This window comes from Accipiter gentilis, chromosome 8 (assembly GCF_929443795.1).
Source record: "Accipiter gentilis chromosome 8, bAccGen1.1, whole genome shotgun sequence".
Classification (NCBI taxonomy): Eukaryota; Metazoa; Chordata; class Aves; order Accipitriformes; family Accipitridae; genus Astur; species Astur gentilis.
In genome coordinates, this window is record NC_064887.1 from 1,472,321 (window position 1) to 1,495,339 (window position 23,019).

The window sequence follows — 23,019 nt, forward strand, 5'->3', positions numbered from 1 at the left end:
TAACAATTACGCCATAAAGTCCTAGCACGGAAGGACATCTGGATTGACTACAAACGCCAGTTTTCACAGAGCAGTGACCTTTAGTAATACATTCATTGTATTTCTGGATTGAATAAGGGACTCCATAATAAGCTGGTAAACAGTGACTTCATGCGTCTGTCTCCTCTTAGCTGGCCTCCAGTAATTAAGAATGCAACGTGAAGCTTCCAACATCAGCTAAAACCTGAGCTAGTACCTCTCCTCCACAAGACTAGCTGTGCACTGCACATTTCCAGCACGGCACCAGGGCAAACAGCCTCTTGTGCAGCACTGGAGAACGGACAAGAGACATGGGAGTTGCTAACAGTGTCAACCTCTCAAATTCTGTTTGTAAGTGGGTTTCAATTTTCTCTAAAAAGAGGAAGAGCCAGAAAAATCTTGTCGGAAAGACCAATGGAGTATAGGGCAAAGGTGACTATTTTTTTCCCCCCCTAGACTTATTTAAAATTCCGTATTAAAATTGTAAATAGCTGTGTGGGAAGCAGCTGTGCTGTCACTCTGAAGACAGCAGGCACAGGAAATCATATTTCATAGTTCTCATCTCTGCCTAGAATTCTTCTTAGCCACTTAGTAGGAGAGGAGATGATGCAAATTGGGTAAAGAAAGAGGTGACCCAGAAAGGTGGTTCATTTATCACAGCAGATCTAATCTTCCTGACAACTTGCAGGTTGTTTCCCCTGGAAGCATTAGTAAAAAATCCAGTTTACCTGGAATTTGATACATCATCATTTTTTAAATGATTCATTCCACTATAGTAAGTAGATACTTGCAGAACTAGCGCTAAAGAAGGAGGTCCTGCAGGGAAATCTGGAAGCTCTGAACCTAACGCAGTTACTTTGTAAGATGATAATGCGTCTACAAGGACTGATGTAAGGACAGGATGGCTGTCTCGCCTTTCCCTTTTCCTGCATGTGCTTTTGAGGAAGACAACTTGTACAGGTCCCGTCATTCTCCAGATAACTTCTTGTTTCACAGTCGTGTATCCCGCTGGGTCTTTTCCTTCTATTTCCCTTTCCCTCTGTGAATGAAATAGCTACGCAAAAAAGGGAAATAGATGAAGGGACTGGGCAACGTTTTGTTCAGAACAGCACTAGCAGCCTATTTCTTGGCTCACAAGGGGATTCACGGAAGGAGGGCCGGGGGAGACGTGCGAGTGTGGATTTGAGATTGTGTTGTGAAATCCCTTGGCCTTTCGTGACCCGGGAAGTAACCCACAGCTTCTGTTCTCTTAGCAAACAAGGGGAATTGGCTCATCTCATTTATTTATTCCATTGTTGTGTGGTTTGTTTGTACCTCTGGCGCTCCACAACGTACAGAACGTACGCCGTCATCTACACAGTTGTGTAACTAAACCTCAACCCAAGGCACTCCTGGATCCACCTCGGACGAGAGGAGCCCGTAGGAGCCATCACAGCAGGTTTTTGCAACGGACCGAGAATCCGGGTCCTTCCCTCATCATACGCAGCACCAGAGACGGTGCTTCCCTCCCTCGGCAGGCTGAGCTAAGCCTGGGTAGGTGGGAGCGCTTCCCAACAGCCAGAGCCTGTGCTGTAGCAGCAGTCGCGGTCCAAGGATAAGGGATGCGAGGTCTGTAGGAAGGCACGGTCCTCCGCCAAATGCAGTCACCTCAGGGGAAGAACGGCGAGCTGCCTGGCCCACAAGGTACTCCCTCTCCCCGCACCCGTGAGGCGACGGCAGGCCCTTACTGCCAGTGCAAGCAGCAGCTCTTTCCCTGGAAATGCCGGATACATTCTTAAGGCAGACGCACCAGCCTGCGCGTAAATCCCTGCGAAGGATACACAACCCCAAGAGCCAGCGCAGCACTCCGGGGCTTCGGCCTTCGCCTACGGCCGCCCGCGGGCTCCCCGCCCCGGCCGAGGGCCCGCAAGGGGAAGCGCCGGGCCCTCAGGGGACCCGCCGAGACGAGCCAGGGGCGGTACCGGCCCACGCCGCCTCAGCCCCGCTACCGCCTCCCGCCTTCCTCCTCCTCCTCCTCCTCCTCCTCCTGCTGCTGCTGCTGCTGCTGCTGCCGCCCTCCGCGCAGTCTCGCGGTGCCCGGGCAAGTCTCGCCTGGCGCCGCGCCTCTCGCGGGAGCAGTCGGCCAAGATGGCGGCGGCGCCGGGCCGTTGAGCGGGTCCCGGCGGGCTCCTGAGGCGCGGCGGTGTTTCGGGTGCTTCTGGCGGGGGATGCCGACGGGACGGGACTCGCCGCCGCGGCTCTGAGAGTATCGACCCTCCGGTCCGCGGCTGAGCCTTCCCGGCGGGGCCCCGCCGCCCAGCGGGGCCGCCGCCGCTGGCGATGACCGGAGAGAAGCTGCGCTCGCTGCGCAGGGACCACAAGCCCAGCAAGGAGGACGGGGACCTGCTGGCGCCCGGCGAGGAGGAGGCGGCCGCCGCGCCCGGAGGCATCTTCACCGGCGGGCGCGGGAGCAGCGGCAAGGGCGGCCGGGCCGGGGGCCACCGCATCTTCAGCAACCACCACCACCGGCTGCCGCTGAAGGGGGGGCCGGCGGCCGGCGGGACGGGCCCGCCCGCCGAGCCCGACAAGTGCCCGGCGCACTTCCCCGTGCACGAGTGCGTCTTCAAGGGGGACGTGAGGCGGCTCTCGGCCCTCATCCGGACCCAGGGCATCGGCCAGAAGGACAGTCACGGTGAGCGGACGGGGAACGGGGCGGGGGGAAGCGGAGCCGGTCGGGCCTGGCGGGAGGGGTCGGCCGCTTGGCCCGCCGCGCTGCGGGGAGCTGCCGCGGGCTCCGCCGGAGCCGTCGCTCCCGCTCCGGCTCCCGCTCCTGCTCCGCCCGAGACCTCGTCTCCTCTCTCTCCGAGACCTCGCACTTGGAAAATTCGTGGAGGTTTTCGTAATGCGGGTGAGCACCGTACCGGCTTTTGTAACGGCGTAATGCCGGGAGAGCTTCCTCTTACCGGGTGTTGCTTCGCGTCCCAAACCGCCTACATTTGAGGGGAAAAGAAAAAAAAAAAATAATTTTTGTAAAGTGTCTGAACTGTCACCTGTTCGCTTTTGGAGGTGGTGAGAGCGCTCAGGAGTGGTTCCTTCGGCCGTTGGTGGAACGATCTTTGATTATTCCCCCCCCCCCCCCCGGCTAAAAAAGGCAAAGCAAACCTTTTTTTTTAAATTTTTCCGTTTAAATGCTTTAGTTCTGGGTTTGAAAGAGCCAAAATCTTGTTCTCTGCTCCTCTGCAAGCTTGCTTGGGGCATAGAAGTGGCAGTAGCAGAGGTGAAAATATGATCCTCGTGCTACTCTGTAATGCATAGATCTTTAAAATCTTGTTAGAACGCTTTAAAATAATACGTTTAATTGGGGGAATATTTTACATTGTTAAAAAATAAATCAGCCTGTCACGTCAGCTTAAGTTTCATGGTTAGTTTCCATCTCTACGTTTCCTACCTATTTCAAGAGTAACGTGATAGGTTTCTGCTGCAGAAGGCTAAGTTATACCGTATGTGGTATCTGGAGAAGTACAGTTACGAAGGGTACAGTTATATTCTTTTTCCGATTAAGAGATAAATGTTCCCTTTGTTTTACTTAATGTTCCTTTTTATTTTACATAATGCAATTAAGGTAGAGCAGTCTTTGGGAAGAATAATGTAATTGGAAATTAAAAGCCATGTCCGCAATAACATTGGGCACTCTGAAACACAAACTAATGTATGCAGAGTAATGTACAGCTCAGTTGTTTCAATCAAGATGGGGAGGAGTATTTCTTACAACTGTCATAACATTTTTCTAAGTACATTGTAGTAAATATAGCTACAGATATATTTATCCTGTCATCTTCATTCCAAATGTCGCAGCAAATAGCAGTAGAATGAAAGCAACAGACTTGGGAAGAAATTTTCTCACTTGGTGTATTTCTCCTGCTGACTTCTCCCCTACACCTCCTCTGATTCCTCATCAAATAACTCATCATTATAAGCTTAATATCTTTCCTTTGAAGGCACTTCCTGATCCATCTTTGCTGCACTATCATCTTTAACGTGTATCACAACCATTGATACCATCCTTTTTTTAATATATAGATATGCACATGCACATATATATAAAAAAATTTCAAATGAATGTCTTTCTGCTTTTTCAATGCTGTTTAGAATAGGAGTGTTTTGGGGATTTCTGTCTCATCTTCTTCCAAGTTTTTACTTTAAGTGTTCCTTTGCTATTAACTTTTCAAAAAAACCCCAGCAACAAAGCCCTTGATGTCTTGACATACCAAAGGCCTGACTAATATTTCCTTGTTATTGTTTTCTTTCTGCCTGAATCCATCTGTCACTTGTTTATGTATTTGGATTGTGAGTTATTTGGGACAGATAACTTCAGCTTACAATTATGCTCAGAAATAAGCCCGAAGAATCCTAGTACATGGTAAGGAAGTGACGGAGGGGAGGAAGAACTTCTAGTAACAGTTATTGTTTATAATTCAGTCCCATTTTTAATGTGCGGTTAAGTGCAGAAAAGCCAGGTCCTGTAGAATGTTAAACTCTTGGTGTTCTGTAAAACAGACAGTGGCTGTGTCTGTAAATTGAGTGCAGCCTGCCTCGCTCTCTAAATTAACTTCAAAAAACATTACCCATCAGAAGGCCAATGTCATTATTCCAAAGATGATGAGCTTCTTGGGAGAAGCCTGTATGTATACCTATTAGATTACTTTTATTTTTACTATAATAGGCATTGAAGAGCTTAAACACATATTCAGAATAAAAACATGTTGTATTCTGGAATAGACAAATCTTCTTGCTGAATTACTCTTGGAAAACAGACTCAGCTTCCTTGTAGGTGTGCCAGATGCCTAACAAACGGTTGAAAGCTACACATGCACGTGTGTGTGGACAAGTACCGTATTTTATGCACGTTTTTGTACAAACAGTTTTTATTTGCATGCCCTGGGTGTGCGTGTGCAGGATTTCAGGCACTGTTGTATCACTGCTTGCTTGGAATAAGGCCCCGTAGGCTATATGACTTGGGGAGGGAGTCATATATGCTCATTTCCCAAAGCTATAGATATTGATGAAGTTGTCTTTAGATGAAAGGGAAATGTGAGATTTGTTTATATGATGAATCAAGCTGTTGCCAAAAGAGAATGAATTTGATCGCAACTGTTCAAGTATGTGCCCATTCATGTTCTAGTCAGTGTCTAGAAATGATCATATCAAACAGGTTATCATTATGATTAAATTGCATGCAAGTCATCAAAACTACACGTCAGCCACTTAATTATTTATAGTGCCCTTTTTATTATGGCTCTCTTTGCATAGATAAATGGCATAGTTGTACATTTGCACCCTTTTCTCCCTCTCCAGCAGCTGTCTCGCGTAAAGCTACTTGTTTTCGTGGCATCTAATGTTTACTGTTGTGGCTTGTGCTGTGGTTCACTGAAAACCTCAAGCTGTTAAAACAATCCGTGGAACTGAAAGAAGTGAAACTGCCCTCTCCCACCCTCTTGCCTATCCTGGCAGAAATGCTTAGTTGCACTATGCACTGGCTAGGAAAAATTGATTAGCATTAAAGTTCAATTTTTTTTTTTCATCAGACTAATTTAACCTAGAATTATTCTGTATGCTCTGGATAGTAAATGTTCTAGAGGAGCCACAGCTGTCCTTGCCATGATGAAGCAACTAAACATGACTTGTATTTTAGGATCGGTGGAACTTGAGGTTGCAGTGTGATAGAATTCCCTTGGAGCAGTTCCCTTTGAGTCCTGTAAATACTAGTACTAATTAATTTATCAGTCTGTGACTTCTATCATCCAAATGCTAGCAAGAGCTTGATAGCGTGGCTCTGTTTCAGCACTTGCTGGGGTTGGGTATACATTTTCAGATCCCATCTCTCCCAAAGGAGTGGAAGTTAACTTGTCCTGTTGTGCCTGCCAGCCAGCCAGGTTTTTGAGATGAAACTTATGGAAAGTCTTTGGCTGCTGCTGGCTTCAGACCCTGGTAAGTACCGCTGCTGCTACTCAGTATTTTGATGGTTGTCAGTTGTTGCTAGGTGGGAGACTGTGGCAGCACTGGTCTCATCTTTTCCAAGGCATTTGTCTTCTCTCAGTTTTCCTGGGCAGAGCGAAAGCTTACCTCTGCTTAAGACCATGATTAGACAAAAGAGGAGTCTTTCTGCTTGAACAGCTCTTCTGTTTCTCCTGCTGGAAGTAAGAGCCTGAAGATTGCATGGACCCATTCTATGAGCCGAGTGATTCCTCACCGCAATTTCTTCATTTTGTAACATGCAACCTTACATAGTTTGGATGGCTTATTTTGATAAGTCAGAGTTAAATTCGCTACTGATCAAACCCATTTTCTTTGGCCCAAAGAGTATCAAGACCTCCCTAGGTTTATCAGATCTTAAGATGGATGATTAGTGATGGAACTGTGCAAACTGCCATTCCAGGTTTGATTTTTGGATGTGCCAAAGCTAGTGTTGTGTCTCAGCTTGTGCTGAGACTGTTTTCCTTTGGGGAAGGGGTCAGGGAGGTACTTTTGTAAAGTAGCAGTGGAATTCTGATGGAATTAAAACGTATGTGAGATTACTGTGGTGCTTACAGGGTTTGGTGTGCTGTGGGTGCACGTTGTTAGGCTGCTCCATCATCCCCAGTCCTACCACCACGCTCCAGCTGGTTCTCCAAAGCAGCCGTGCACTGTTGCATCTGTGCTCCCTGAGCTTGGCTCGTCCAGGTTAGGAGTTGTATGGAGAGGAGTTTGTCATGGGCAGTGAAAAAAAGGCTTGACGGGCCAGGTAGTCCAGAACGGTAGAAGTACAGCGTTTCTTTCTAAGTTTCATAATGTCCCTTTTCTATGTGTTTGCCATGCCTCTCCTTCTTACTCCCTTTCTTAAAGGTGCTTTCCTGCCTTACCTGTTAGTGTGGCTCCTCTCCCTTTGGTACAGCAGCTAACCTCTTATTTTACCTCACTGATGTTTGTTAAACCTTAGACTCCTTCTTGCCAGGGACTTACTGGCTAAAGACCAGCAAGCAGGATATTACCGCTTTTCAGCTTCCTCGTAAATAGCTTTTTATTTTTTTTCTTCTGGAATTGATAGATTCTACTTTTTGTGCTTTATCGGTTATTGTACTGTCTGTTTTTCTGCATGCTTCTCTGCTTCTTTCCCTTGTCTGCTGTATCCAAGTTTCCTACCTAATTTTTGAATTGCAGACTTCTCGGTGATCACTGAGTCAAAGAAAAATCTATCTTGGAACTGCTGTCTGGAGGTGATCTAGTCCAACCTCCTGCTCAAAGCAGAGATAACACGTTAGATCAGGTTGCTCAGAACCTTGTCCAGAGGAGTTTTGAAATGATGTGTGTTATCACACAAATACTTCTGCTTATCGGCCAAATGAAAGCCAGCAGAGTTCTTGGGAAAGCTGTCAGGGGCCTGGTTAGCTTTCGTTTTGTTGTTTCTTGCCATTATACCAAGCTATCATAGCTACTGGCGCTGTCTAGCTGTGTTTTATTCACTGTTTGAAAAGGGTGTGTGTGTTAAATTTTAAGGTTTATTAATGCGAGAGAAAACTTAGTGTAGAGCTATTTTTATATATATGTATATATCCCATTGAAGTGCCTGATAAGGTGAGGAAAATATTTACCCTGGCTTGCATAATTTTAATTTTCTGAGTACATGGTTTGGCTCATTCTCAAGTTTGTTCCTCAGTAATGTTATTTCAGTCACTTAAAAAAGAATGGCTGTATCCAGTCTTCTAAATTATGTTTTGACTAACAGATGTCACAAAATCTATTAATAGAAAATTTGAGGTTGGCTTAGTTAGAGTGTACATAATGAACTAGGATGTAGCTGTCTGTGATACTGCTAGTGACCTGCAAGAATAATTTGTACTACATGTTGAATAGCTCATTCAAAACCGCTTAGAAACTCTGCCTTTTACTGCTTGCCTATCTTGATCAGAGATTCCATGATACTGTAGTATGCTGGCAATTACTTTGTATAGCAACCTCTCAGTGTTTTGGATTGCATCTTTTAGATATACAATACATCATCTTTTCCATGTAGGAAGTACTTATTGCTAACATGGTACTATAAAATAACCCAAAATCAAATGCATTTATCATAATTGCAATAGAAATTTGTTTTCCAGCAACTTTTCTGTTAACTCCACTAAGAAAATGTTTAAACATACAAACAGAGTAATACAGTTAAATGGAAGAATTTTGCATCCTTAAGCTACATAAATAAAATGCGTCAGAATTCTGGTAGCAGCATCAATTGAGAAAAACAACTCTCTGTACCTTACAGTGCATATTTAAGAACAGAAGTACAAAATGTGTCATACGCATAGCCAGGAAAATAGGGTCATGTTTGTAATACCTGCTGATAATCTCAGAAGTTTTCTTTGGAAACAAGGCATTAAAATAACCAAAAGTCTTTTTTGTAGTGAAGTTACTGTTACTTCGCAATCTGTCCAATGCCATATCAGTAAAAATTTTGTACTGAATCTTTGAAAAATTAATAAAATAGGCTCTTGAAATTTTAATCAGTATCATATCTTTGAGTAGCTTTTAACCTAGATATGTCATTCTTTGTAAAATATCAGACTTTTCGGACCATGATAAGCACAGAGGTTTAGGTTATTGCTTTCTTGAAGGTACAATTGGATCCCATTGACTGGAGTAAGGTTCAAGATGTCATTTAAAAAAAGCTCTCTTGGCCCATGAAATGTGTTTCAGATACATTTATTTTAACAAGTATAATCCAAATGCTTGCTTAGAAAAAGGTAACTGCTCTGGTGTATTTTAGTATGTTCCTTGGTTAGGGCATGGAACTGAGATTTCTTAACATGTAATGTTTGAGTTGCATGTGCAAACGCCTGAAGGAATTGCTATGGATTCTGTTACCTTGAATCTAATATCTTTTTATTTCTATTATGTGTTTTAGGAAACACTCCTTTACATCTTGCTGTGATGTTGGGACATAAAGGTAGGTAAAACCATTAATTTTGTTAGCTCTTAAATTATCCTGAAGAATTAGGGGCAAGAGGAAAAAAAGATTTTTCAGTTTTCCTGAACATGATCTTGTGTTTCAAGCTATTTCAAAGTTGGGGTTTTCCGAAAAGAAGATGCCACGCAGATTTAGAAGAGAAAAGTTGAAGAAGAAATTGGAGCGGTTCTTTAGGCCAAAATCAAGGAGCTAGGTCGTGAACAGGGTAGAGTGGAAAGGAGTTGTAGCAGTTGGACTCTATGAGCCTAGAACAAGAACAGTGGCTGGACCCAGCTCCTCTCTTTTTGCAGAGTTGGAAGGAAATTGGGAAACTTGGAATATCATAGAAGATTGAGAAACAACTCAAAGCAGTGGAGGCAAGCATATGCATGCCTGCTTCCCCTTTGGCATCCAAGCAGCTGAAGCAGGGGGATATACTCAGTATGTGTAGTAGGCAGGGGGCTTGATCCAGGCAAATCTCTATTTTAAGGTGCAGTTAATTCATGGTACAGAAGGGTTAGTAATTTCTGTTTGTGTGATGATACCCTTTCTCTTTGTCAACACTTTTCTGGTTATTAGTGTCACTGTGTTGGTTGCTGATCTGTTCACTAGAGGTGTTGAACAACCCCATTTAGCTTCTTCCCAGTGAATTGAATCAGAATAACATCCTGTAGAATAAAATGACTCTGTGAGTGGAAATGTAATCGCTCACCTGCCTTTTGCATACTCCTTCACTCACTTGATTCAAATTTCTGACTCACTGCCTAGCTGATTTCTTCATGTGTCAGGACTGCCCTTTGCGAGGCACAGGACAGCCTGTAGGACTGTGCAGCCTGTTGATTCACAATGGGTCTCCTCTTTCCAGATACCCTTTGAGGATTTCTTTACAGCAGAATTTCAAAGCACAAGATTAAAATTTCTACTTCAGATAGAAAGTATAGAAGTAGATGTGTTTCAAGACTGGGAAGAAACCTGGAATATGATTGTTTAGTCTCTGTGACAGTAAAATTCTTTTTCACTGCTGAAAGAGGAATGGCTTGGTTTCATTCAGCTGTGGGAGTCCTGTGCCTGGGGCATGGTACTGTTCCACAAGAGAGCTGTCGTTAACTGAAACACCTGGCAGATTTGGAGAGGGCAAAGTAGGAAATGCAATAAGTTGTCTCAGGACATTTTGCTAATACCTATGAAGTGATCTAAGATAATTGAGAGTTAGAGTGGGAAGTAATTTTGAAGGAAGAAGGGAGTGAGGCAGCTTATACAGAAGAAGCAGCAGTAGAGCTTGCTGGAATCTGCCAATATTGGTCTAGCCTGTGATACTTTTTAAATTAAAAAAAAAAAGGAAGAAAAGAAAAACGTGATATGCAAAAACTTTTTGAGACAGCAGTGAGGCAGATATGTTTTACAAGTGCCTGCCTGCTAGAAGTCAGAGACAGGAGGTTTTTTCAACCTGAGAAAAATGGTGCTTTATCAGAACTGCTGTTTTCCAGTGAGGGTCCTAGACTAGAGGCTTGGAACAACAGAAGGAAACAGTGGCAGAAGCCTTTCTTTAATTTCTCAGCCTTAAATAAGGCATTTTTCTTTGTAAGATAGTTTTTACTTTTGTGACTACTTTATGTTTTCAGGCAATGATGATCAGCTATGTATATGACTTCTGTTGTGCCTTATTGCAGTGTTTGTTTCAAGCTTTAGTTTGTCACAGTCATTAGTTCATATTTACAAGTTTTTCCCTGTTGGGTGAAGGGGTTGTGTAGTTTTGGTTAAAAGGCTGTTAGCTGTCATGAAGGGACACGTTCCATATAGCTACAACAGTATCATACCACATTAATAAATACAAACAATTTTGATCAAAGAAGCTGCTTCTAATAAAACTGTTAGAAAAGGGTTTACCAACTTTAATTCAGTATGGTTGAATATTTATTCTAAGTCCTGAAAGTTTGTTATTTTATGTTTCAGCTCTAGGATATCTATTCAGTGCTGACAGATCCCTTGAATATGAGTTATCTCTGTGTTTAGTGTAGCGAGGAGAGGAGAGGCCTTTCTTCCCCCTAACCTTTTTCTTATTGGCTGCATGTTTGAGATTTCAGTTTGCAGTTCACCTCTTGGCTTCTTTCCATATAGTCAGTCATCCTGTGTGTAAATCCTTTAGGATGCTTGTGGTAAGCCTTTGTCTAGCTTGCCTAGACCAGGGCTATTTGTGCATGACATCCAGCACAATACCTGGTCTTACTGTTTTGACTTTGAATCCTGCATAGTCGTTGATCCACCAAGAACCCCAGGTGCTTTCCCACCTTCTTAGTCTGTCTCATTGATATCAAAGGTCAGTTTTCTGTCTTCCTGGGGTGATGCATATAGACTGTTAAGCTGTATATAGCGATGTTATAGCCAGTTTTTTCTGAAGTGCAGGATGAATTTACATCCTGTTTGTGTAACTGAAAATGTAATCTGGTTAGTAAATGCAAGCTTATTTGCCTGCTCACTGCACAGTGTTGTTATTGTGTTAGGCACTATATTTAAGCAACCATAAAAATACCTCTCTGTGTTTGCTGACAAAGTAGTCAGGGCTTTTGTTTATTTACCACAAAAGATAGTATATTCACCAGTGAAGGATCTCTTCCTTTCAAAACACTGTGCCTGCCAGTGACTCACGATTGCTGCATCTGGAATGACTAGTATGGTTTCCTGTAACACCTATAGTAGGAGAATAATCCAGGAAGTTCCTCTATCCATCATGCCTGCCCATCCAATTTCTAATGAGACATTTCTTCACTTTCTGTAGTTAGAAACTGAAGAGGTATTTCAAATGAGGACAGCTTACTCGAAACGTGGAAAGATTGAAAGCTTTCTTCTCTCGTTAATTCTAAGGACTATTCATCATTCCACCATCACCTTTTACCTGGAGACAGAGAAGGGAATGCAAGCTGAGCTGTGACTCTGCTAGGAACTTGTGTGGCTTTGATGAGATGCTAATGTTGCTTTATCGGCATGGCGTGTGCATGCTGAGTGTCAGGGATAGCATTGATGCACGCTGTTACTGATGCTGTTGAAAAATGTAGCACATTGCAAGTGTACCTCTCTATTGATGGAGCACAGGACCATGAGTTGTGTGCTCTGTCATCAGTGCTCCAGATACCCACGTTGTTAGTCCTACAGTACCTGTTACTTGTTGTACAGCCGGTTTTGGACTTGTTCTGAGGCTTTCCTAGGTCAGAGTGTGCTTGTTTGCCCGCTTTAGATGCCATGTTACCACAAGACGTTACAGCACACAGGGATGTGTTAGTGCCACAGCTTCCTCTCTGCCTCCCATAAACACGAGGTTCTCAAGAGTTGCCTAATGTCTATGTCTCCATGCACATTTCTAGCAAATCAGTTCGCCATTGACCTTTGGGTAAGGGGGATTCAGATAGAGAGGGGGAAGACTGTGCACAACTTCCACGTGTGGAAGACCAGGAAGTTTGTCTTGGTTCGTGGGTTTGTGCGTGAAGTAGAGAGAGCTGATGTAATGTTTTAAAAATATTTGTTGCATAGTTGTGTGTGTGTATATGCATGTAAAGAAATAACATCTTTAGAAAAAGCAAAATGTAAGCAGCAGAAGGGACATTTCTTCAGAGGTTATGTAATTGGTGGTTGATCACCAATTATGTGCTTAGAGCTTATATTTAACAGGGAAGTGCTGTAAGTACTTACGTAAATGTTTTTTGCTTGTTAAAGTTTGAGTCAGAATCCAGATATGTATATTGATAAACAGTTTAATATCTTGAATATCTACTTCTTTTGCTTTATGATTGTTTCCTTTATTATGAATGATATTGCTATATCCTTGATGTTTACTGGAAATAATTTTTACTATTTTGTTACAGAATGTGCCCACTTGCTTTTAGCTCATAATGCTCCAGTAAAGGTGAAAAACGCTCAGGGATGGAGCCCTCTTGCAGAAGCCATCAGCTATGGAGACAGACAAATGAGTAAGAACCTCTGCTTCGCAATTAATTAGAAATGGAAGCCTCATTCAGAACAGGAAAACAAAGGTTTTCAAGCTAGGGTTTTTTATAATACTCTATTTATAGTTCTCTGAATAGTTTATCTGAATCAGCTAAACTTTTTTATATCTAAATACAATATAAAAAGCTCTATACATGCCCATTTCCTTGAAAGAAATTGTATTAGGATACGTAATGCTAAGCAGAGTTAAGATTTTGCTTAAAGAGATTGTAAAAGCTATAAATTAGTGTTCTGTATTTAAAATTGGAGTTACAAGGTCAGAATGGTTTTAGATGTATGGGATCGTCTAATATGAACTGCTCCATGTGGTCATACATATATTTGGCATATCAACTGACAATGTGATAATGCTTTTGTGTTGCATCTCAGCAGGCCAGGAGGCAAATACGGTGATTACTTATTCACTCCAGACACAAAGTAGTAAAGGAAAAATTATTCCACTGCTGCTCACTAGTGGGTGTTAATAGTATTTGGTATTACCATGTCCCATAGCAGAAAACTCACTAAATATATTATATATCTATTAAAATATTAATGTACTAGTTTGTAGTATACTAACAACATTCTGCATGTCAGCTCCTCACTACTAAAGAATTTTCTCAGTGGGAGTAGCTGTTATGCGATCTATAGGCTCGTGTTCAATAATATACATGTGTACCCACATGTTTACTAATATGCATGTAAAAGACCTCTTGATATGATTGTATACTTTATATTATAAACAATTATTGAGGCTTTTCTTCCTGTCGTGATCAGGGTGGGCTATGTATAATTACTATAACTTGAAGTGAATTTCTCCAAAGTCTGATGAAATGCTATATTTGCATTGGTTTTTCTTTTTTTAAGATGTCAAATAACAACACTAACGTGTAATTAACAAACACATAGAATAGACCTTATCATTAATTTCTATTTAGTTACAGCACTTCTAAGGAAGCTTAAACAGCAGTCCAGGGAAAGTGTTGAAGAAAAGCGACCTCGATTATTAAAAGCCCTGAAAGAGGTAAGTTCAAGGCAGTTGTATTGACAACAGAAGATCGTTATGGAAAGCAGTGGCTTATATTCTGAGTATGGATGCTCTGGCAAACTGTAAAAAAGGTTTTACTCGCTTTTACAAATCTCTTTTCCTCTTAATACCAGTCTTGGCTTACAGTGTCCACTTTAAGGGGTAACAGAGTTATGTGTATTTTTAAGATAATACTTCCTTCTCAACTTCTAGAAATTCAGATAGAAAGGTTTATGTAAGACAGACCTGCTAGTTGTCTTTGCAATCTAAAAGTTAAAGAATGTGGTTTTAATCTGTATTTATTTCATTAGATTTTGAAGGCTTTCTTAAATCTTTTGTTTTGGTGAATAATTTACTGGTTTTGTATAGTCACCAATGATGACTGACACTTTCTTTTCTTGCTTAGTAATGAAAGAGATTTTTGGTTTAATTCTCCATCTACATGCAGCAGCTAATTCTTCTTGAGCACAGTGAAACTTTCCTCAGTTTAGGGAAATGAAGAAGAAAAGCTCAGTTTCCTCTGTTTCAAACTGCTGCTAGTGTGCTAAAACTATGGTTATAAAACGCAGGTGTTTATTTCCCTTTAGGTGGGGTGAGCTTTTCCTGCCTACTCAAGTGGTAAAATATGAATGGGTTTGTAGAAAACCAACTGTTTATCTTAAGTTAATTAAACCATATATCTGAAAAGTTGAGCTAAGCTGTGTCAGTGATACACTCTATGAATACGCCCTACCAGTGTTCCTACTTTTTTCGTCAATCCAAGGGAAGAAAAACCAAACCTGCTGTCTGTCTAGAAGTGAAAAACTTTCAGGTTTTGTGTGAGAGCAAACAGAAAGCAGACATAGCCTTACTAAAACAGCTCTGCTGTTCCCTGTTCCTGCTGGTGCAAGACCTGGCCTAAAGTTGGGTATTTTTCTTCTTGTATGGAGTAGAAATATGTGGCTACCTCAGTGTATTACCATCATTTGCTAGTTTTAATCCAGTCACTCCTTACTTTGCCTTTGCTTTTGCTTTGCATACAGTTTAAATGTGTTGGCTGGCGTGTTTATGGAGGTAGACAAGTTTATATATAAAGACTTAAGCATGTTTCCAGAAGGCAAATTGAAATTTGTGTATGTGAATACTCCTAGCTGAAACTTGATTTATTAATTTAAGCCAGAACAGGTAATTCCATGGGGTTGGATGTGATCAATCAAAGCCAGCAAAGAGCTCCATAGATCTTTTTTTTAAACACATATTTACAATAAATCTTCTACAATCCATGGCTTTATAGCTCTGTAAATTATTATTTTAAAAAATAATTCATTAAAAATGGGTAGTTCAAATGAGTTACATAATTTTATAATCATTTAATTCTAGTCTAGTTAAAGTTTCAGAAATGTTTAAGTTCAGTATAAATTCAAATACTAACATTAGAGAAAAAGTTTTCTTTGGCAAAACAAAACTGCCGGTCTTTCAGCAAATTTTACAGTTGTCATTTAGACTAAAAAGCTTGTTAATATATTCTTCTTTTCATCTCAGCTAGGTGATTTCTATCTAGAGCTTCACTGGGATTTTCAAAGTTGGGGTAAGCAATTGCATATTCCTTTCATACAGAGATAATGGAATCAGTCTTCAGCATGCTTGTTCTCTCAAGCTTAAATTCTCTTCTGGTTTGCATGTTGGAAAGTTCACAATCCAGTTCTCAAGATCTAAGTTATAAAGAAGGGACAGACAACTTTTTTGCTGAACTATTTTTGCTTATTCATTTTTGGAGCTGAATTCTATTCTGTAATTCAGTGACACAATATTGGGGAGAACAAGCTGTTGTTTAAGAAATTGATTATTAGAAGAGTGAAATATTTAAAATGTCTCTATCTGGTCGATTGGTGTCACTATAGAGCAGTGGTTTGAACAATTTAGTTGAGTAACTGCACTGGGGGCACTTAATGCCCTGAATTTCAGCCTGTACTCTGAATGGTGCCTGTCAGTTAAGCGCAGCTACGTGTAGGTTCTTCAAACCCTAGCTTCACCTTAGTGTTTCTATTATGTGACTGTATAATGCTTAGTGTTTTCTTAATTTCCACCCCCTTGTATTTGTAGAAGCAAAATCTAAATAAAGTAGCAAAAACATACTAATGATGATCAACATGTCTGAATAATGTCAAAATATCAGAAGTGATACCTTATGTTAGTGGTTGAAATTTAAGTTAGTAATTTTATATACTTTTATATAGGCATAGTCTAAGTATTTGCTGACTGTATGCCTCTTCCAATATTTAGAGGAGGAATGAACAGCCAGGCTGCCATCAAATGTTGAACAGATATGGAACAAACACCTCATTTTTTTAGGTGGCCTACTGTGTGCTGCACATTTAATGAGTGGACTCTTTCATGGAAGAGTCAGCATAAAAAAGGGAGTAGAGCTAGGCATAGAGTAAGGTAAGACATTGCTTAGTGATGAGACTGCAGCCTGACTTGCCGAGTATGATGGTGGCAGTCAGACATTTGCACAGAAAAAAGTAATGCCAGAGGTAAAGCCAACTTCTAGGGGGTCTTCTCCAGGAGTCTCACTGCACCTCTCTTTACATTATTTATTTTTTTCTATATGTTCTCTTTCTTGAAAGGAAAAAGATACTCTGGGCAGTGCTTCTGTCCTAATTATTGGTCGTCTGGGCTAATTACATTTTACAGGTGGTCTTAATTCTTTGTAGTTTATTTTGAAAGAAGCGTTGAAATGTCATTGTGTTGAATTGGTTTTATTGCTATAAAGTAAACGGTCCTCTTTAGAGTAAGGACAGCTGCAGTCTCATATATCCATCTTGTAATACTATACTGACTCTCAGTTCCACTGGTTGTTTAATGTTTGCTTGGTGTTTTAAGCTTAGTGCATTGGATTTTTTTTTTCTGCTTGTGGGTGTTCTGCTTTAATTACAGCTAGGCTTTCAGTTGGAACATTATATAAGTAAACTATCAAATCATAGAAATAAAATTTCAAACAGCTAGAAGACAAGTTATTAGAATTTATAAATGATTTAGCTCTGGCTGAGGACATTTTAAATTATGTCCTGGTGCTGAAAGTAGTCTGTACAAATACAAATCAGTTTTGCAGTTATTGACGAGAAATAACGCTGGTATTAGTCAATTATATTTATATTGAGATTATGATGGAAAGTGGGTATGCTGTATTTGTATTAATATACATTGAGATTCAAACTGATGTATAGTTTTAATAGAAATACTTTGCAGAAGAGCCTTAATGTCCCAATTGCATTCTCTCTCCCTACCTTTAGTGCCTTTACTTTCCCGAATTCTGCCTTCTGATGCATGTAAAATACACAAACAAGGTATAAATATCAGGTAAGGACTGATTTTACAGTGCGTGTTTGTCACGTCCCACCTCTGGGGAGGGGGGAGTGACTCAGATCCGCAAATCCCCTTGGTGTGGATTAAAGTGAAATAGCACTTGAGGTCCATACGTAAACATCAACTTTAATGGGAAACTTCTATAGCAACAAATATTCCACAAACGATGGCACTTTCACAACTAGATCTACCTAAGGTATGCGACTTTATGGGAAGTCAAGGTTGGCCTTGCGTTACTGTCATGATTTAACCCCAGCCAGCAACTAAGCATGACGCAGCTGCTCCCTTGCTCCCCCCCCACCCAGTGGGATGGGGGAGAGAATCGGAAAAAAAAGTAAAACTCATGGGTTGAGATAAGAACAGTTTAACAGAACAGAAAGGAAGAAACTAATAAAGATAATAACAACACTAATAAAATGACAATAATAATAATAATAATAAAAGGATTGGAATATACAAGTGATGCACAATGCAATTGCTCAACACCTGCCAACTGATGCCCAGTTAGTTCTCAAGCAGCGATCCCCCCCACACCCTGCCACTCCCCCCACTTTATATACTGGACATGACATCAAATGGTATGGAATACCCCTTTGGCCAGTTTGGGTCAGCTGTCCTGGCTGTGTCCCAGCCTTCTTGCTGGCTGGGCAGGAGAAGCTGAAAAAATCCTTGATTTAGTCTAAACATTACTTAGCAACAGCTGAAAACATCAGTGTGTTATCATAATTTTTCTCATACTGAATCCAAAACATAACACTATACCAGCTACTAGGAAGACAATTGACTCTATCCCAACCAAAGCCAGGATAGTTACTTAACGATTTTAACTATAACTTAGAGGCTACTTAGAAGTGGGGGGTGAGGGGGGTGGGAGGGAGAGAGATCACCAGTTGTGGCGCTGGTCATGCCTACTTCAGACCTTTCTTCTTGGTGCGTGCATCGTGCCTCTTCTCATGGTCCCAACTCCGGTGCTTCTACAGAGGCCATCTTCCCTACCAAAATTTTTTAACGAATGTTTTGAGATGTTGGCTATAATTAGTCAGACCCTCGCAGTGCTATCTAAGTCATAAATATCTGCATGTTAGTGAAAATGCTGGATGCCAGTGGGCACTGAGGAGTCTGCAAGCATTTGTGAAACTGCATTGTGTTTGTATGTTGGCGTTCAGAGGCAAGAAGTGGTTTGAACTTCAGACTGTCTTTTTGTCTCTATTGGTCCGAATTTAACTTCGGTTCCTGAGTCACTTAAAATACAAAAGAAAAGCAATTAAGCTGTGTAAGGCTTTATCTACCAGACATGACATGATTAATTGAAAAATAAGAATTTGATGTTTTTAACACAATTTCAAATACATGAGCTTTCAGTATTTTGTGAAGAAATGTTGCTGCTCCAGTCTGCATAGTTAAAAAAAAGTGGCATAGTTTCTCTTTTTAAAATGCTTAATGTGACAGATTCACAAAGTCAATAGAGAGCTTCCAGGAGTCTTCCCAAACTCAGCTCTTTAACTGGTTTAGTTCAGGGTTTTGGATTCAAATGTCTTTTCTGTCTTTTTCTTTAGGTTCCAAAGTTTAAAACAGACAGTCAAGAATATGATTCAGAAGATTCAATCTGTAGAAAATGTTCTATTAAATCTGTTAGCATAGGTGTGTGAACTGACTTTTTAGGTCAAATTTGAGTCTGAGACTTTTTTTTTCCTTCTCATTTCTGTGTCCCCTGCTTGTATGAGACTGGCACTGAGTGAAAATAGCTACAGATTCTTTCTTGAAATCAGAGGCCAATATATGATGAGTATTAAGCAATCACCCCTTAGAGCTGGAGTGGTCACTGAATTCAGGCTCTTTAACCATCTTTGTTAAAGAAGTCAATATTCGAGCAATAATGGTTATGAATTGCTAGACAGATCTTTGTCCTTGGCTCCATCTTGCAGTTATTCAGGTCAGCAGAAGCATTTGTTTTGTGTTGGTGAGGGGGAAGAAATAGAAATAGCAACTAAAATAAGTAAAATAAAAAAAATTCCGTCTGTTTCTTAGTCCTTTTTGTAATTTGGGTCATGTCCTAATATTGTTACTCAAATCAGTGGCTGCTGCTTGTAGGATAGGGTGCTGATCACATGGAGTAGTTGTATTTCTCAACATGCAGCACATACTGGCTATATAAATCCTGTCACTTCCTCATGCTGGCAGTTTTGAAATAAAGTTTTCTGATGAAAGCTTTACTTCTTCCTATGAGTTTAGTGTAAGAATAGTTTGGAATGCATTTATAATGGTAGAGATGTTAAAATGTGAAACATTAATTGTTAATAGCATTTTTTTTTTCATTTCTGTGTACAGGCTTCACTTAAAAAATATTGTATGAAAACTTAAGCCTTAGTGTGTTTGGTTGTCATTAAAAAAAAAAAAGTTTCTGCTTGCAAACTGAACTTACTAATGTGTTTGAGTGTTTATGGGTAACTTCTTTTAAAGTATCGGTATATTTTCACAGGCTGGACACAACTCTCATAGACTTTACCGACATGAAGTGCCAACGAGGGGATTTAAGCTTCATTTTTAATGGTGATGCTGCACCCTCTGAATCTTTTGTAGTTTTAGACAATGAACAAAAAGTTTACCAGCGAATACATCATGAGGTAAAGATCTGTGTGAACATAGGCCGTGAAATACCTCAAGCTTTTACTTCACATCAGAAGTCTGACTTATTTTATTAAAAGAAATGTGCCTCTCAAAAAGACCCAAACAAGCTCCAAAGAAATGTAAACCAAAGAATTTTTTGTTCAGTTGTTACAACTTAAGCTGTATAGGTAACATAAAAGTTTGTTATGAAAAACAGTGCTTTTGAATACAGACTTCTAAATGAGGAAAAAGCTAGAATATGAATCTTTTGGAAAAATCTTTTATCATTCTGAATAGGCAAATATGTTCTAAGTTCTGACACGTGCTACTTTTAATCTTTCCAGTGGGCTTAACTTAGGTTTCCTCAGGTGGGTTTTCAAAGTTGCTTGCCACTGCTTTGCATTCATTTAGTCACTCTGTGGCCACTTTAGCTGTTAACAGTGCAAGGTTATGACTCATTGGACCCCTTGTGTTTAGTCAAGTTTTTAATTATAGCTTTATCCACCAATCCCTTAAGCATATGGATCTTGACCTGTGGAACAGGTGTGGCTGCTGAGCTTCTGGATAAATCACACTTGGATGTTTTATTTGCATAATATTTAAGATTAAACTGTCTGGTAGCCATTTGGCCAGAGCTTCTATAAAACAGTTTGAAGATTCAGGAAATGCTAGTTCTGGGAAAAGTTCCAAAGGAAAAGACTTATTGGTTTATTATTATTATTATTATTATTTATTTATTTTTAAGAAGAAGTAGTACTCATTATTTAAGTTCTGTTCAGTATTTGGGAATTTTTCTTCTAGGAATCTGAGATGGAAACAGAAGAAGAGGTTGACATTTTGATGAGCAGTGATATTTACTCAGCAACATTATCAACCAAATCAATTACCTTCACACGTGCCCAAACAGGATGGCTTTTTCGAGAAGACAAAACAGTAAGCTGAAAGAAAATCAGAGACTGCTTTACTGGAGACAAAATAGTTCAGACAGCCTTAGGATGATGTGGTTGGGAAGAAATAAGGAGTAAAAGAATAAGAAGTTCAGTGTGGGGGAAAAATGTCTCTCCTTATGCCCCACAATTGTCACTAGTTTGACCACATAGAATGTATGTGATAGACTGCCTTCATAAGAAAAAAGTAGCCTGGAAAGTGTAGCTATTGGGCAGGTGGGAGAACAGATTGTATTGAAAATTACTTTATTGTAGGAGTATATGGTCTCTGCAAATTCATTGCAGGGCATGCAGTAAGGATTTGCTGTGCTCCTGTGTTGGAGAAATGCAGGAAGATGGGAGTGTTCTGGGTAGTTTCCTTTGGGTGTTCCTTTCCGTGTTATCGGTCTGACCGAGGTGCAAGTTCTCAGCTGTGAAAAAATTGAAACAGCCACCGTTGTAACTTCGTTGAGTAGGAAATTGCTATCTTGTGACTAGCGCAGAAGGATTTTGTTTTCATCTGGATCTGTTCAGGTAGTGCCATTCATCACAAGTTTTCATCTAAGCTAGTGTTTCAGAACTTTTTTCCTTTTGAATACCAAATCCATATTCTACATGTGTAAATCACCCTTTAACGCAGCTTGCTGTTAAAGGTTATTTTAGTCAGATTTCCCTTGGCGACCCTTAAATTCTTAAACAATCTTTTCTGTCTTAAAGTTTCCATTGATATGAAATTTCTGTTCCTGATAGAGTTCTTGTGTTTGTGCTATACATAACCTTACTGGGATTGTCCACTGAGAGCCCTTGTGGTTGGCTGTGTAAATTACAACATTTAAATCCTGAAGTTATCTATCTGCACTGAAGTGCAATCATTTGGATATGCAAGAATTTAAATGTTTTTATTTTATCTTCTCTGGGTCATTAATGCCTGATTCCTTTCATGCAGGAAAGAGTAGGAAACTTCTTGGCAGATTTCTACTTGGTTAATGGACTTGTATTAGAATCAAGGAAAAGAAGAGAACATCTCAGTGAGGAGGATATTCTTCGAAATAAAGCTATCATGGAGAGCCTGAGTAAAGGTGGCAACTTAATGGAACAAAATTTTGAGGTATACTTAAGTAATTCTTCACAGTATGTGAATTTTTGCATAGGAGAATAATCTTTCACAGCAGTCATTTAGCAAAATCTATAGATAATGTTTTTATTCTGTTTTGATTGTCTTAATTTAAAAATAATAAATATGACCTACGAGTATAATCATGGTGATACGTTAATGAATTATCCTGATTAGTGAACACATTGAGGAATTTCTGTGATTATATTGGATATTTCAGTCTTAATTTGTTTCTTAGTAAAAGATGATGGTTTTGGCTGTGGCAAATCACTTTAACTTCTTTTAGACCAAATGTTTAATGTTTAGAATGCCTTTCTGGTTTTCTTTTCAATCGAGTTTTCCTTCAGCTTCATTAAAGTGGACTAAACCTGTTATTATCACCATGAAATCAAGAGCTATTCAGAATGAGCCAGACATCATCTGGGAACACGCATACAGGCTTTTAAAAATGAATAATTTATTTCTGTATTAGCTTGTGCTTTGTTACTTGTCATTCAGACACTTGAATTAACTGATTAACTGATGTATTAAACCAGCCAACTTCTATGTAAAATACAGTTTGAGGCCAAATACCTAAATGGAGACTATGAGAGCAAGAGCAGGAGATGGAAAAGCCCAGTGAATTATCAGCTACAAACTAGATAGACTGTATTGCTGTTCTTTGTAGAATTGAAGTACAGTTGTATCTTTTGAATGGCAAAATTCTAAGAGAATATAAGGAAAGATAAACAGTTAAGATATGTTTTTCTGAACAGCCTGTCAGACGGCAGTCACTTACGCCGCCGTCACCCAATACAATTACATGGGAAGAGTACATATCTGCTGAAAATGGAAAGTAAGTATTTTTGTTTCGTTGACATTAACTTCCACAGACACCTTTAGATTTTTGGTTTGGGGTGGTGGTTTTGGGTTTTTTTGTTTGTTTGGGTTTTTTTCGTGTTCTCCACTTTGTAGGTGGCTTTTTGTTTATAGCTTTCTTGGGACAGAGGAGTGTTGGGTTTGATGTCTCAGATGTTTAACGTTCTTCAGTAGGCTGACTGGGAAGCTGATG

General features: G+C 40.3%; 1 protein-coding gene across 1 annotated transcript in view; it reads left to right on the top strand.

The window, feature by feature from the left end:
* Positions 1-2,118: 2,118 nt before the first annotated feature.
* Positions 2,119-23,019, top strand: part of ANKRD13C (ankyrin repeat domain 13C) — a 28,984-nt gene continuing 8,083 nt past the window's right edge. The window contains exons 1-10 of the mRNA XM_049808194.1: positions 2,119-2,689; positions 8,930-8,971; positions 12,829-12,933; positions 13,888-13,973; positions 15,498-15,543; positions 17,249-17,315; positions 19,801-19,945; positions 20,730-20,861; positions 21,801-21,962; positions 22,724-22,803. Coding sequence (XP_049664151.1) covers positions 2,338-2,689; positions 8,930-8,971; positions 12,829-12,933; positions 13,888-13,973; positions 15,498-15,543; positions 17,249-17,315; positions 19,801-19,945; positions 20,730-20,861; positions 21,801-21,962; positions 22,724-22,803 — 1,217 coding nt within the window. The 5' untranslated portion in view covers positions 2,119-2,337. The remainder of the gene's footprint in view (positions 2,690-8,929; positions 8,972-12,828; positions 12,934-13,887; positions 13,974-15,497; positions 15,544-17,248; positions 17,316-19,800; positions 19,946-20,729; positions 20,862-21,800; positions 21,963-22,723; positions 22,804-23,019) is intronic.